Consider the following 13,009-nt stretch of genomic DNA (forward strand, 5'->3'; position numbering starts at 1 on the left):
CCCTCCATAGAGTGCTGTAGCATCACAGCTCACAGCAACCTCAAACTCTTTGAGCTTCAGTGGTTCTCTTGTGTCAGCCTCCCCAAGTAGCGGGGACCACAGGTGCCCATGACAAATGCCCAGCTATTTTTTGTTGTTGTTGCAGTTGTCACTGATGCTTAGCTGCTCCTGGGCCGGGTTTGAACCTGCCACCCTCGGTGCCTGTGGTTGATGCCATAACCACTGTGCTATGGGCAACACCCCAGAAATTAATTCTTATTAATTTATTAGCCAGGAGAGATTATTCAAGCAAAAGAACATCTCACAGTGACCACTTTGCCCTGCACAGGTTCAGAAGGTGGGCTCTTGTCTAAAAGGTGTTTGTGAGGCAGAAAATGGCTCCTGCCTAAAGCATCTGGCAATGTTCATTTCTTCCCTGTAGCTTTGATTCCTTTTCATACAGATAAGCTGAAATGAGCTTAAGAAACTCTTTTGTCTCATCTCTGACACTGTCAAATCAATTCACAAGAAAACATGGAAGAAAGACTGCTCATGCTCCTCCCAGAGTCTCATGTGCATTTACATTTTAATATCAGAAAATCAGGAAAGACCATTGAACGGCCCCTTTGCACCAGCTTAGGATGACTCTGACACTCCCTAGCTGTACACAAGCAGCCTTCTTTTAAGTTTCCCAGCAAATGAATAAATGCCCCCAGAGAAGAGAAGGTCAACTGTGCCCTGTGACTAGTAGAAATCAAGTCAGAAATTGTAGAAGTTGCAAGAAGGAAGACCGATGGGCTACCAAATGCCATTTCCATATGGTTTCAAGCATATCCACTGCCCATATTAGGAAAGTTGAAAAGGTTTTAAACCACACAAGGCCTTGATGGAGCCGTCTTATAAGTCCAGTGTCTGCATGATAAGGCAAGGCTGAGCTGTTTGGAAAATCAACAGAGCCCATCTGAGGGTAAAGCCAATGAAAACAAAGGGACAGGAAGCCCTATGGGGCCACAGTGACAGTCATTATTTTTTCCTAGGTGTGATTTTAAGGTTCTGGAGAAGAGCCATTCGCCAAGCAGGAAATACTTCAACTCCAAAAGGGGAGCAGAAATAATCTAGTAATTTCTAAGCTGTGAAATAGTGTTCCCCATTTTATGTGCACATAAGAGCTTCCATGATATATAGTTGTGTTTGAACGCCCTGGCTAAGACGGTGAGACCAAACTAATGGAAAATATTACAGATGAAATACCATCCAGAATAGTGAAATAGAAAAGACAAGGCAAAGTTCACAAATATGCCTGGAAAAAAAACTGAGAAACACCCTCCTCCCCCAGAAAAGACATTTCAGTCTTCCGATGGAGAATGGGCTACAGGTGTCGTTAAGAATAAGCATTAAAGGCTCGGCGCCTGTGGCTCAAGCGGCTAGGGCGTCAGCCACGTACACCTAAGGTGGCGGGTTCGAATCCCCAGCCCGGACCCGCCAAAACAACAATGATGGCTGCAACCAAAAAAATGGCCTGTGGTCCCAGCTACTTGGGAGGCGGAGGCAGGAGACTCGCTTGAGCCCAGGAGTTGGAGGTTGCCGTGAGCTGTGATGCCACAGCACTCTACCCAGGGGGACAGCTTGAGGCTCTGTCAAAAAAAAAAAAAAAAAAGAATAAGCATTAAAGGGATGATGTGACCTTTTAACTGTGCATGCCCAGTCTATAGCCACAATTCTCTCTTCATTTATTTAGGCTGAGTCTTGAGTTTGGGCTCTATTTCGAATCCAGCCATTTTCTCATCTATGTGATGCTGCACTATCTGTCAACTGGCCCAAACCCACCAAAACAAATTTCATTGACCTACTCTTAAGGGATTTTGCTCACATCTTTGTTGCTAAAGTTCTCTGAGTGTAATGAATTATAAGCGCTGGCAACGAACATAGCACCAAGAATTAAACAGCAAAAGCAAGCTAACAGGAAAAAAAAAAAAGTCAGAGAGTATAATTAATTACAAATCAAGGTACTAGAGAGGATTCAATTGACCTGGGTTTCTGTCTCGCATCTGCCACTAATTAGCCGCTGTGCTTGGAAAAGTCATTCTCTTGGCAGGTATTTATCTGTTTCCTCACTAGTAGAACGTAATGTCCTTTTCAGTTAGAGGCGCATGAAAACTCCCCGTGCCATGGGTAGTGTCCCTTCCTCACTTGTTTCCCTAAGCCCCACTCATGTTAAGATGCTCTGTCACCAGAAATCAGAGTTGCATTTGTTGGAGTTTCCAAATCCTCTTGGCTCCTCTTCTCCTGAAGATTTCTTTACCAGAGAATCACACTCAGCTTTTCTCTGGATTTTTTTTTTTTTTTTTTTTTTTGGTAGCGACAAGAGTCTTACTTTATCGCCCCGGTAGAGTGCCATGGTGTCACACAGCCCACAGCAACCTCCAAGTCCTGGGCTTAGGCGATTCTCTTGCCTCAGCCTCTCGGGTAGCTGGGACTACAGGCGCCCACCACAACACCCAGCTATTTTTTTATTGTTGTTGCAATTTTGGCTGGGGCTGGGTTTGAACCCACCACCCTTGGTATATGGGGCCGGCACCCTACACACTGAGCCACAGGCACTGCCTCTTTTCTTTGGATTTTTTAAAAGGTTGCTTTGCTAAAATCTAGTCATGGGGCTGATTCTTGCATTTAAAACATGGCCACATTACTAAGTAATGAGTGGAATAATGTGGGGCAACATAGAAGTTTTAACACATTGCCATGCTAGAAAATAGTTCCTTTTCCTTGGGCCCACAGTGTTTTATTAGGTCAAGATAGGTCAAGAGTGGTGTGGTCCATATGCTTCACAAGACCTCAGGCTCAAAAGCAGCATAAGTTAAATACAACTCCTATGGCAGTTAATGTGTTTAAAGAAGAAAGATGGGGAGATTGCCAGTGTCTGAAGTGGATATTCAGATATTGGCAATCTTCTCCCCATCTTTCTCTCCAAAGTTCAGTGGGACAGGAGGGAAGGTGTGGGGAAGTTAGGGGAGGCAAACTTTCTAACTTCTTAACTCCCAGTCAAAGGGCTTGACTAGGTGCTTCAGGAAGACAACAAAATGAAGGCCGGAAGAGTCCTGATGGCCTTGTAAGAGTTAACACGACTTTCGTGGCACTTCAGTCACCAGCAGACAACACCTGTACCATATCATTTTGAAACCAACCATTTTGGTGGTGTTGTAGTTCTATCTTTTTTTAAGGTTCCCTGTGGGCAAACTGAAAGGACAGCGGACTTCCAAATATTCGCTTTTAGGACATTCACAATTGCATCTGTGGTGCCCTTGTTGGAAGAGGTTCAAACAAGAAGCAATGTTTTAACTTTTGTGACATTTACTAGAATTGTAAAGCCGGCTTTTGCTGGAAAATGTATGCGTAATCTAAGCAGTTCTGATACACTAGAAAATGTTCCTGCACAATCCACTTTACAAAATTAAACAGAATGTTGGAAAGAGATTTTTGGCTCATGTCTCTGAAAACAACTAATCGTACCACTTTAGAGCTAGAAAGAACCTTAGGGATCATCTAGTTTGAGGAATAATTTTACCAATAGCTCCTCCCTCTAGAGAAATACTTAAAGCCAAATGCTTACTAACCTTTAAAGCTTTCAACAGGTAGATTGCCTTGAGTAACAAAAATGCTCTCAATCATCACATAAAATATTCCTAAGTGATAAGCAGGCCCATTTATTTTCCATATAGGGAAGAGAGTGAACCTGCTGAACGTTAATGCTGAAAAGGACAAGAAAAGTGGGGAACAAAAGTTTGACAAGGGGGTATGTTGGGTTAGGCTTCACAACTAGCTAAGGGGAGATGGTCCTAATGATAGAGTGACCAGAAGTAGCAAAATTAGAATGGGCATTGAATCCAGAAAAGCATGGCAGAGAGGAAGCCAAAGGACCCAAAGTGTAACTGAAGTCTGTACAAACCCAACATAAACAAAAATCAAAATTCGCCTCATCAGCGAGGCCTTCCCTGATCACTTGCCACCCATCTGATCTGATCCAATTCACTATCCAATTGATTGACGTTCTTCATGGTGCCTAGCACTCGCTAAGATAAGCTTGTTCAGGTACTTGCAGCCTTGTTTACTTTCAATTTATTTCCCTCCCATAGACACAGAGGGAACAAGAAAACACAAGAACAAGAGCCTTGTCTGTCTTATTGTCCTCAGTGCCTAGGACAGTGTCTGAATCATAGTAAGTAATACATAGATAGATATAGAATGAATAAATCTGAGAAAGGTAAAAGAAGTTAGACTATTATTGAAGACAACCGTGAGAATAAAGACATTCAAGACTCTACATTCAAGGATATTTTTGTTATACTTAATTCCAGGAAGAATAAAAGATCACCCTTAACTCATCAAGGAAATACAAGCATTGGTCAACACGTGCATCATCGTGAGAGTTTTTGGTGCCATGAGAGATCTGAAGGTGCTAGCATAGTGGAATGGGAAGTAGGTAACATCTGCATAGTCGTGGCAGAAGCTCTAGGGCATTCAAGTAGATCCCTAGGTTTACTCATGCAATGAGGGATCCTTGGGAAGGGGATTTTGAAATTGACAGCTGGGACCAAGATCATTTGGAATTGAGATTTGCAGACAAAGGCCTATGCCACCTTTCTAAAGGGGAGGATGAGGTAGAACCTTTAAGGCAAGGAACTCACCCTGAGTAGATGACTCCCATTTGTAGAGCAAAATGATCTTTGAATACTCCATAGGGTAGTAAGTAGTTCAAGGAGAGTGAGTGTACTTAATTTTGGGAAAGTGGATAATGGAACCACCCTTCTACAAATGGGATATTATTCTCTGTGATAAAAATATCAGCTTCCTAGCTGGGTGTGGTGGCTCATGCCTGTAATCCAAGCATCGTGGGAGGCTGAGGAGGGAGAATTACTTGAGCTCAGGAGTTCGAGACTTGCCTGAGTGACAGACCCCCGACATAAAAAAAATGAAAAACCCAGCCAGGTGCCACAGTGAACACCTATAATCCCAGCAGCTTCTGGAGGCTGAAAGAATGGGATGCCCACAGCCCAAGTCTGAGGTTGTGGTGAGCTATGACGCCATTGCACTCTGCTCAGGGCATAGGGTGGAACTCTGTCTCAACCAAAAAAAAAAAAAAAAAAAAGCAAAGAAAAATAAAAATCAACCCCGAGTCTGTATTTTCCATAGGAATAGCTCCTTTATGACTAATTCTCTCAATAATGGTACAAACATTAACCAGGATTTGTCTATCTCTTTGCTCTAATTAAGTTTTAGGGTTAAACATAATCATTCTTACTCTGGCCTGAAGCATTGTCAAGCCAACTTGAAATGTAAAACCCCAAAAGCAATTCAATATGTACTAAATTTAAAGGAAGTAATCAATTTCTAATTCAGATTTCTGCACATTCTTTTCCCACTTTAGCACTGTCTTATTTCCCTTAAGTTCCCCTTTGGTCATTAAGACTGTCAGCAAGGTTATGGTCATCAAACAATTTGTGACATGCTGCAGATATTTTGAAACAAAATTAAATTGCCAATGGACCTGCAAATAACTAAAAGAAAAATGGATCAGACACTTAAGGACAGAGATCCTGTATGTTTTATATTCACAGCCTCATTGCTCCACAGAGAGCCTGACATATTCAGTAAATATTTGCAGAATGAATGAAAGAAAAAAATCTATCTACCCCGGATAGAATTATTTGCATACATTCAAAATCTCAGGCATACCTGACCCAGCATCTGTGTATGTGTTTACACCTACACAAGCTCTCAAAATTCCCACAGGCTCCGCCTTCAGGTTGAATACATCATCCTTCCCTTTGGCATGTGAGTGTTCTTAACAAAATACTGGAACAAGATTAACCGTAACAAGTGTCCCAAGCAAGATGATTTTAATTAACACTTTTTCCAAACCCATCAATCTCCTTCTAGCACCTAAAAAGTGAACTCAGTTTTCTTTTTTTTTTAAACTCAATTTTCATTTAGGAAAGCTGTTCCCTTCTTTCTAGAAAATACACCTTTGAAAGTTCTAATTCTGAACTGAAATCTCTAGTTCATAATCACAGAAATTCAGTTTACCTGTTTGAAACCACTTTGCTAACTCAAACCATTTTTACTTCTGCTCTTAGATGAAGGCTCCACACTTACTCCTGGTTTTCAAGGCTTACTACTTCTGAAGCTAGTTTCTCCCATCTGCATTCCTGAACAGGATGATAAAAGCCAGACTACACTTTCAGTCTCCTAGGATATCCTGCCCTGGAGATTCTCAGCAGGCAATTGGAAATTGGAGTTAGCCTGGAGCTCCGGAATGAATTAAGGATTGGAGAAGTCAATTCGGGAATCATTAGTGTAGAGGTTAAAGGTGAAGCTATGTGAGGAGATGAAATTACCCAGGGAGAAAACATGGCAAGAGAAGAGAAGCAGATCAACGACAGGACCTTGGGAATTGCTCCATTTAAAGGGGCAAGGGGTAGCAGGCTGTGTGTGTGTGTCGTGTGTGTACATGGAAAATAAATATCAACAAAGGAAACCTAAGGAGTGTCGAGACGATAAATTATGAACAGTTGCAAGCAAGTAAAGATGTTCAAAAATGCCAGAATCTCCAAAGAGGTCAAGAAGACAGAGACCAGAGAAGGGGCCACTGGATTCTGTAGCATGGGGGTCACAGCTAACCTTTGGGAAAGCAGTCTTTCTGATGCCGCTCTGCGGCCTCTGTGTGCCCATGTTAGGTGTACAGCTGTATTTGCAGGTACCCCAAACTACCATAAGATTAAATATTAGTATTGAGTGAAGCTGGTACTGGACATGCTAGACAAGGATGTCAATAACCACTACCATTTATTGACCATTTACTATGTGCCAGGAACAGTGCTGAAAACTTGAGATGCATGATCTCATTTTAATCTTCGAAACAACCCTATAAGGCAGCTATGCTTTACATGTAAGAAAACTAACTGAAGCTGACAGAAGTAAACTAAACTACCCAAGGTCACACAAGTAGAAAGTGGCAGTGCCAGGGATTGCACCCAAGGTTGGTTTGAGTGTAAAAGCCCATACTCTGAGTCACTGCAGTAGTATTTCCACTATGCTAATGTTAGGTAATCTAGGCATGAGAGGAGGAGAGCTGAGATTAGCTGAACGTTTCATTGGCTGGGGCTTTACATAGAGCGTCTCCTTTCCCACATAGACCATCAACAGTATGGCTAGATTTAGGGAAACCTTCTGATGGCAAATTTGAAGACTTTGGATTCAGCTCTTTGGAAAAGCACTTGGAGCTATATGATCCCCAAACAATTGTTTATAATTCAAACGTATGTGCTATAATAATTCCCAAGGATTTGAAAGGTTAAAAAAAAGTGTGGCATCATTGATTGGGCAGTTGTTAGTGAGACACAAATTACCAACAACCAAACGCATTGAAAAAAATGAAGGAATTTGACAGGATGACCTTAAAGGTCCCCTTGAGCCTTCGTTTTCTGTGATTCTTGCATACAGGTCTAATGCCGAACATTTTAAAGATGTGGAATATAAAGCAGAATGTAAATGCAGCAGCAGAACTGGTTGGCATGTCAGCCCCCTTTTGTTCACTAAATACATAGAAGCCTGTGGTTAAAATATTATAAAAATAAGTCTTTGGCTTTCAAAGCTTTGATTGTTAACTTAAATAGAAGCTTGGAAACGCCATCACAAAATGACACACTGAGAATCCAACCGAGTAATTTGCTTACAACCAACTGCAGACCTTATGATACAGTTGGCTGTAGGAAAGAGAGAGAGAGAGATACAAAGACAGAGTGACAAACACTCTGACAATTAATGGTTTTGCTGTCTATACACAAACAAGGTTCTGGTCTAAAGCAATTAGTATGGCTGTTAATTGTGCCTGTGTATAGCGGTAACACTAGGCGTTGGGAATGGCTTCCAGTGATCATTCCCTTCTTTCTCTGGATTACAAAAATCTATTCAGACAATTAAAATATAGAAAGTACTTATGCAAATTGTTAATTATGAGGCAGGGATAATTATAATCTTTTACATTTATGAGGCCACATATACAGTGGGGATTACCAAATGAACTGACATTTCATGATTTTACTCGTGTTTGAAAAATATGCTCGCCTTGCAAAGGGTTTTCATACATCATTCAGTTCACCAGAATTCAAAAATGGCCCCGTCGATGTTTATCAGAATTGGCTTCCCATCTTACCACCCGCCCTCCTGTCTTCTTTCTCACTAACACACACCAGGTATCAGTTGCTATGATAATGACTTCTGGTCCAACTGATCAGCACCATGAGGAGAACAAAGAGTATGTCGAGATTTGTTTACACAACAAAACTGTTATACAGAGATGGTGCTATCATGTAGTAAATGTTAAAATAAAAAGAAAACAAAATCCTCGAGATTTCCCCCATGAAATCTATTATAGGGATATTACTCCCAGTGTTATCGACCATTCTCTTAATGGTCATTCATTCCATTTTATTTCACAGATGAGGAAATCAAGGCTCAGAGTAGGGACAAGACTCGATGAAAGTCACCCCACTAGTTAGTAGCAGAACCTCATACTCTGGCTACCATGACACATCCCATCTATGATCTTTAAATGCCCTCCCACACTAATATTGTGTGATTAGGTGTCTGTGTGTGCGTGCATACCATTTATCTCAATGAATTATAATGTGACTATGAACTTAAACACTGAATTACTATTCTCATCTTCCAAGTCAATCCACTGTGGCCTTAATGGGAGTATGGAAGCCCAGCTACTGAAAGCTAGCCAGTGCAGCCCCAAATGGCCCATCTAGTCTGTTTTGATGGGACCTGTCCTTGTGCAGGAAGGCCAGAGCACACGGTGAGATATAGGTAGGTAGGAAGACAAAGCAGAGGCACTGGCAAATATTTCTGGGCCAAAAAGTCTGTAACCGGCCAAATACAGTACTGGTGGGCATCGCCACCTTAGAAAACAATGTGCCAAACGATTAGAGCTTGTGATTCTCTATCGGCAAAATGATGGTGCGGCTTGAAACAACAGTTGACAGGGCACTCTCCTGGGGCATTCCTAGTGTCCCTTGCCCCCACAGAGAGGAACTATCTATCTTCTGTTGGGATTAGATTTGCCCTCCCACTGGGTATATGTCATGAAGGCCTCTGGCCTGCGGGATTACTCTACTTTGTAAGTCTAAGTATTTATTTAAGTTAAAAGACTGATTGTTTTCAAAGAATTGATTTCCTTTCAATGAAGTGCTGACCTAGTTGTTCCCTAAACCAGGATCCCCACCTAGGCACAGGGGGGCGTGCCTGAAGCACTATGAGGAATGCTTTGTTGATGGTTGAGGTCTTCTTATAATACCCTACTATGTCATCCCGGTTCAGCAAAAAAAAAAAAAGAAAAAGGAGCTACTGACCTACTGCCCACCTGTCTGGGGTGGTGGCCCTGAACATTCATTCCACTCCTGAACTAGGTCAGCCTTCAAAACTAAGCCTATAGGCTCGGCGCCTGTGGCTCAAGCGGCTAAGGCGCCAGCCACGTACACCTAAGGTGGCGGGTTCGAATCCCCAGCCCGGGCCCGCCAAACAACAATGATGGCTGCAACCAAAAAAAAAATGGCCGGGCGTTGTGGCGGGCGCCTGTGGTCCCAGCTACTTGGGAGGCTGAGGCAGGAGACTCGCTTGAGCCCAGGAGTTGGAGGTTGCGCTGAGTGTGATGCCATGGCACTCTACCCAGGGGGATAGCTTGAGACTCCGTCTCAAAAAGACAAACAAACAACAACAACAACAAAAAAACTAAGCCTACATGCCAGGGTGGTTTCAGCTGTTTTAAACTAAAGCAGAGCCCTGTGAAGAATTTGTCCCAGCCAAAACTTTAACTATTTGCTGTGCTGAAATTCAACTGATAGACAAGAGTGGAATCTATCTTTTCTTGCTTATTTGGGTGCAGTCAAGCTAAAAATACATCGTTACTTACCTTGCTGAGTCTAGAATCTGAAAAATCCTCCACCTGTTAAAGGAACAGTAAAACCAGTTGCTAGCAATTGATTGGTAAGAGAAGAGTTAAAATAATAAAAGTTTTCCATATTTCTTTGATAGCATATTTTTCCAGTCTCCTAGACCACAAGGAAGAAGCTTATGGGTGGCTCCCCCACTTTGCTCCCCATTAGCTCCTCTCAAGGAGTGGGGAGGTTCTGAATCAGAGGGCTGAAAGAGGCACAGCAGCACTGAGAGACAGCCCCCCCCCCACCCCAGAGGGCTATGGGGTGGGAATGATGGATGTACCACTCACTAGTGCTAATTCCAGTCCCTTTCACAAAGAGGCATGGCAACCTAAGTGAAAAACAAAAGCCAATAAACCAAAAACCCAACCCAACCCAACCCACGTTATGAAATGGAAATGCCTGATTGAAAGAATATAAGAGGAATTTCCAGGAATTTTTCATACGATCGAGAATATATGAAACACAAATAAATAAAAGAAAAAAAAAGAGAAAAGAATGATTAGATTCTGCTGATGCCCTTTTAAAAGATGAAAATTCAAAGTGCACACAAAGTAATGTATAAATCACTTCTCAAGTCCCTTCCACCCAAATGCAAGACATCCATCAAAGTAAGCAATGTCTCCCCGTTCAAAAAACTTGCTTAGCTCTGTTTTATGATATATGTCTCAAGGGTCACAAAACATTAATTCTACTATGTGGATTTCTGATAACAGCAGGTGGGAACTGTAAAGTTGTACACAGGTCAGTTGCTAATATGCGGGTACAAATGGAATCAGCCTTTTTTCTTTATTATGTCAGAACAAGGAATATTACAATATAGTAACACTTTTGTGCCCCAGATGGGTTCTATGTCCTGTGTATTTTCTTGGGAGAAATGTGTCTTTACATCAAATATGTTTGCAGGCTTTAGAGTGAGTTAAGAGAATCTTTTAATAGCATGGCTGGCAGCAGAGAATTCTGCATCACCATCTGAGAAAAAATAAATGCCTTTTTTATATCACTCCCTAATGTGGTTAAGCCTCCATTCCCTGGTTCTGAGTTGTTAGGATGTCTGGGAAAGTAAGTGTTATGAGAAACAAAAACGATATACTTGGTGAGCCCTGACCTCAGATCGGTTAGACACAACACCCCCATTAGCTGATTTACCATCCAGAGCCCAGTGTGCCCATCTCCCACTCTAGCTGCAAGAAAGAAGTAATCTAGAGGGTACTGACTGAGACTTAGATTCCTACACAGTGAAGAGAGGCTAAAATCCCTTCCATTGCACCTGATCTTGTGAACAAAAAAAGAACACAACTTTGGATGAAAAAAAAAAAAAACTACAAGAAAACATTTTTCAAAGGAAAACATAAAGCCATGTGTTGATTCTTAGTATCAGAAAATTCCAAAGTCAAGCACACACCACTTCCCAAAGCCGTCATTTTCACTTTACTGTACTTAAAATAGAAATCCTCAAATAATATAAGTATATACATAATTGGTTTTAGAGGACTAGATCAAATTTAACTTTAATCAGGAAACTATTATTGCTCTTGAGATTTTTTTTTTAATTTCTATGTAAACTTCTTGACTGCCTATTTAAAGTTTCCTCAATGCTTTTGGGAGCTTGCCTTACCTGCGAATCCAGATGGGCAGAGGCGGAGCATTCAATGATGATCCATGCAGATGTTACAGATGTATCAACCAAAAGGGTGGGCAGTCATCAGAAGTTAACCAAAGGCCATAGGAAAAGGGTTAAAAAAAAGAGAGAGAGAGATAACAATTAGAAAAATAATAAAGAACTCTTAAGAACACATTTTAAACATCTGCGCATACACTCTCTTACCTTGGAAGGTTCTTAAGTGATATCTTTGAAAAAGACCCTTTAATCATGACACTGTATTCAAAAATGTTCGTTATCTATTATGTACCAGGGATTGTTATAGGTCCTGAGAATACAGCAGTGAATAAAATAGAGAAGAATCCCTGTTTCCGTGGAATTTACAATCTATAGAACATTTTTAGGCCATTTTCTTGGAAAAGAGTTCCACAGAAATGTACTGTATGCTATCAAATTCTAGCAAAGAGTTTCTCCTTTTTTATTTATGCCTTTATTTATGCACGGAGAATACACCCAACGGCATCAGACTTAACATTTGCATTAGAAAAAATTCTCTTTCTGATTGGAAAGGACATTATCAATCTAGGATTTCTCCTTGTAGAAAGCCCTCCCAACAGTCTGTAAATCAGTTGGTTGCTTTTTCTGCTGGACCATTTGCTGCTCCTAGACTGCCATATGTTTGCACCTTGAAATGCTGTAAAAACAAAAAGTCTCTAAATGGCAATTTTATCCCACAACCCACATCCCAACAGAGTTTTTCTCATTGGTTGTTGTCGTGTTCTGTAACAGCTGGCCCAGGTGACACTCTGAGATGAGATTCATCAGCCCTAAGCAAGCCACATCCTGAGAAAGCAAAAGCAGTTAAGTGGACAAAGGAGCTGTGGTTATCGTGCCCATGTCCCAGCCACTGGCTGGAGAAGGAGCCATAAGAACAACCTTCCTCTGAGCCAAGTTCAAGAACATGTGACTAAACATCCCTCACATGACAGCAACTGCCCACGTGTCAAATTAGCAGGGAAAGCAAACGATGAAAATGAAGGGAACACATATAAATCATCAGATGATGGGAATGTGGAGGAAACTGGGGAGTCCAAAAAGTCCAGAGGAGCATTCGTCCTAACCAGGAACTCCAGACTATGACAGCTACCTTCCATTCACCGACTACATTCTCAGGGTTGGTGCTTAGGGTGTCAGAAATAAAACTGAAGCTCTTCGCTTTGATATTAAGGAGCTAAATTAAGACCTAGGAAAAGCAGGATGATATAAAAATCCAAAAGCCTTTGACTGAGAATCAGGATCCCAGGTTTATAACCCTGGTTTTACCAATTGATCTTGGGAAAATTCTCTTCTCCTCTCTCTCAGAATGAAATGAAGGAGTTTGACACAGTGGTTTCTCCAGTCCCAATATTCTTTTTTTTTTTTTTTTTTT

The 13,009-nt window shown here is 41.5% G+C and overlaps 1 protein-coding gene across 2 annotated transcripts in view; it reads right to left on the reverse strand.

The window, feature by feature from the left end:
- Positions 1–13,009, reverse strand: part of HS6ST2 (heparan sulfate 6-O-sulfotransferase 2) — a 320,090-nt gene that overhangs the window by 77,643 nt on the left and 229,438 nt on the right. The window contains exon 4 of one of the 2 annotated variants that reach the window (XM_003796956.2): positions 9,953–9,985. The exons of the other annotated variant lie outside the window; for it this stretch is intronic. Coding sequence (XP_003797004.1) covers positions 9,953–9,985 — 33 coding nt within the window. The remainder of the gene's footprint in view (positions 1–9,952; positions 9,986–13,009) is intronic. 2 annotated transcript variants of the gene reach the window in all.

Source organism: Otolemur garnettii, unplaced genomic scaffold (assembly GCF_000181295.1).
Source record: "Otolemur garnettii isolate 467f Iridium unplaced genomic scaffold, OtoGar3 scaffold00109, whole genome shotgun sequence".
NCBI classification, from domain to species: domain Eukaryota; kingdom Metazoa; phylum Chordata; class Mammalia; order Primates; family Galagidae; genus Otolemur; species Otolemur garnettii.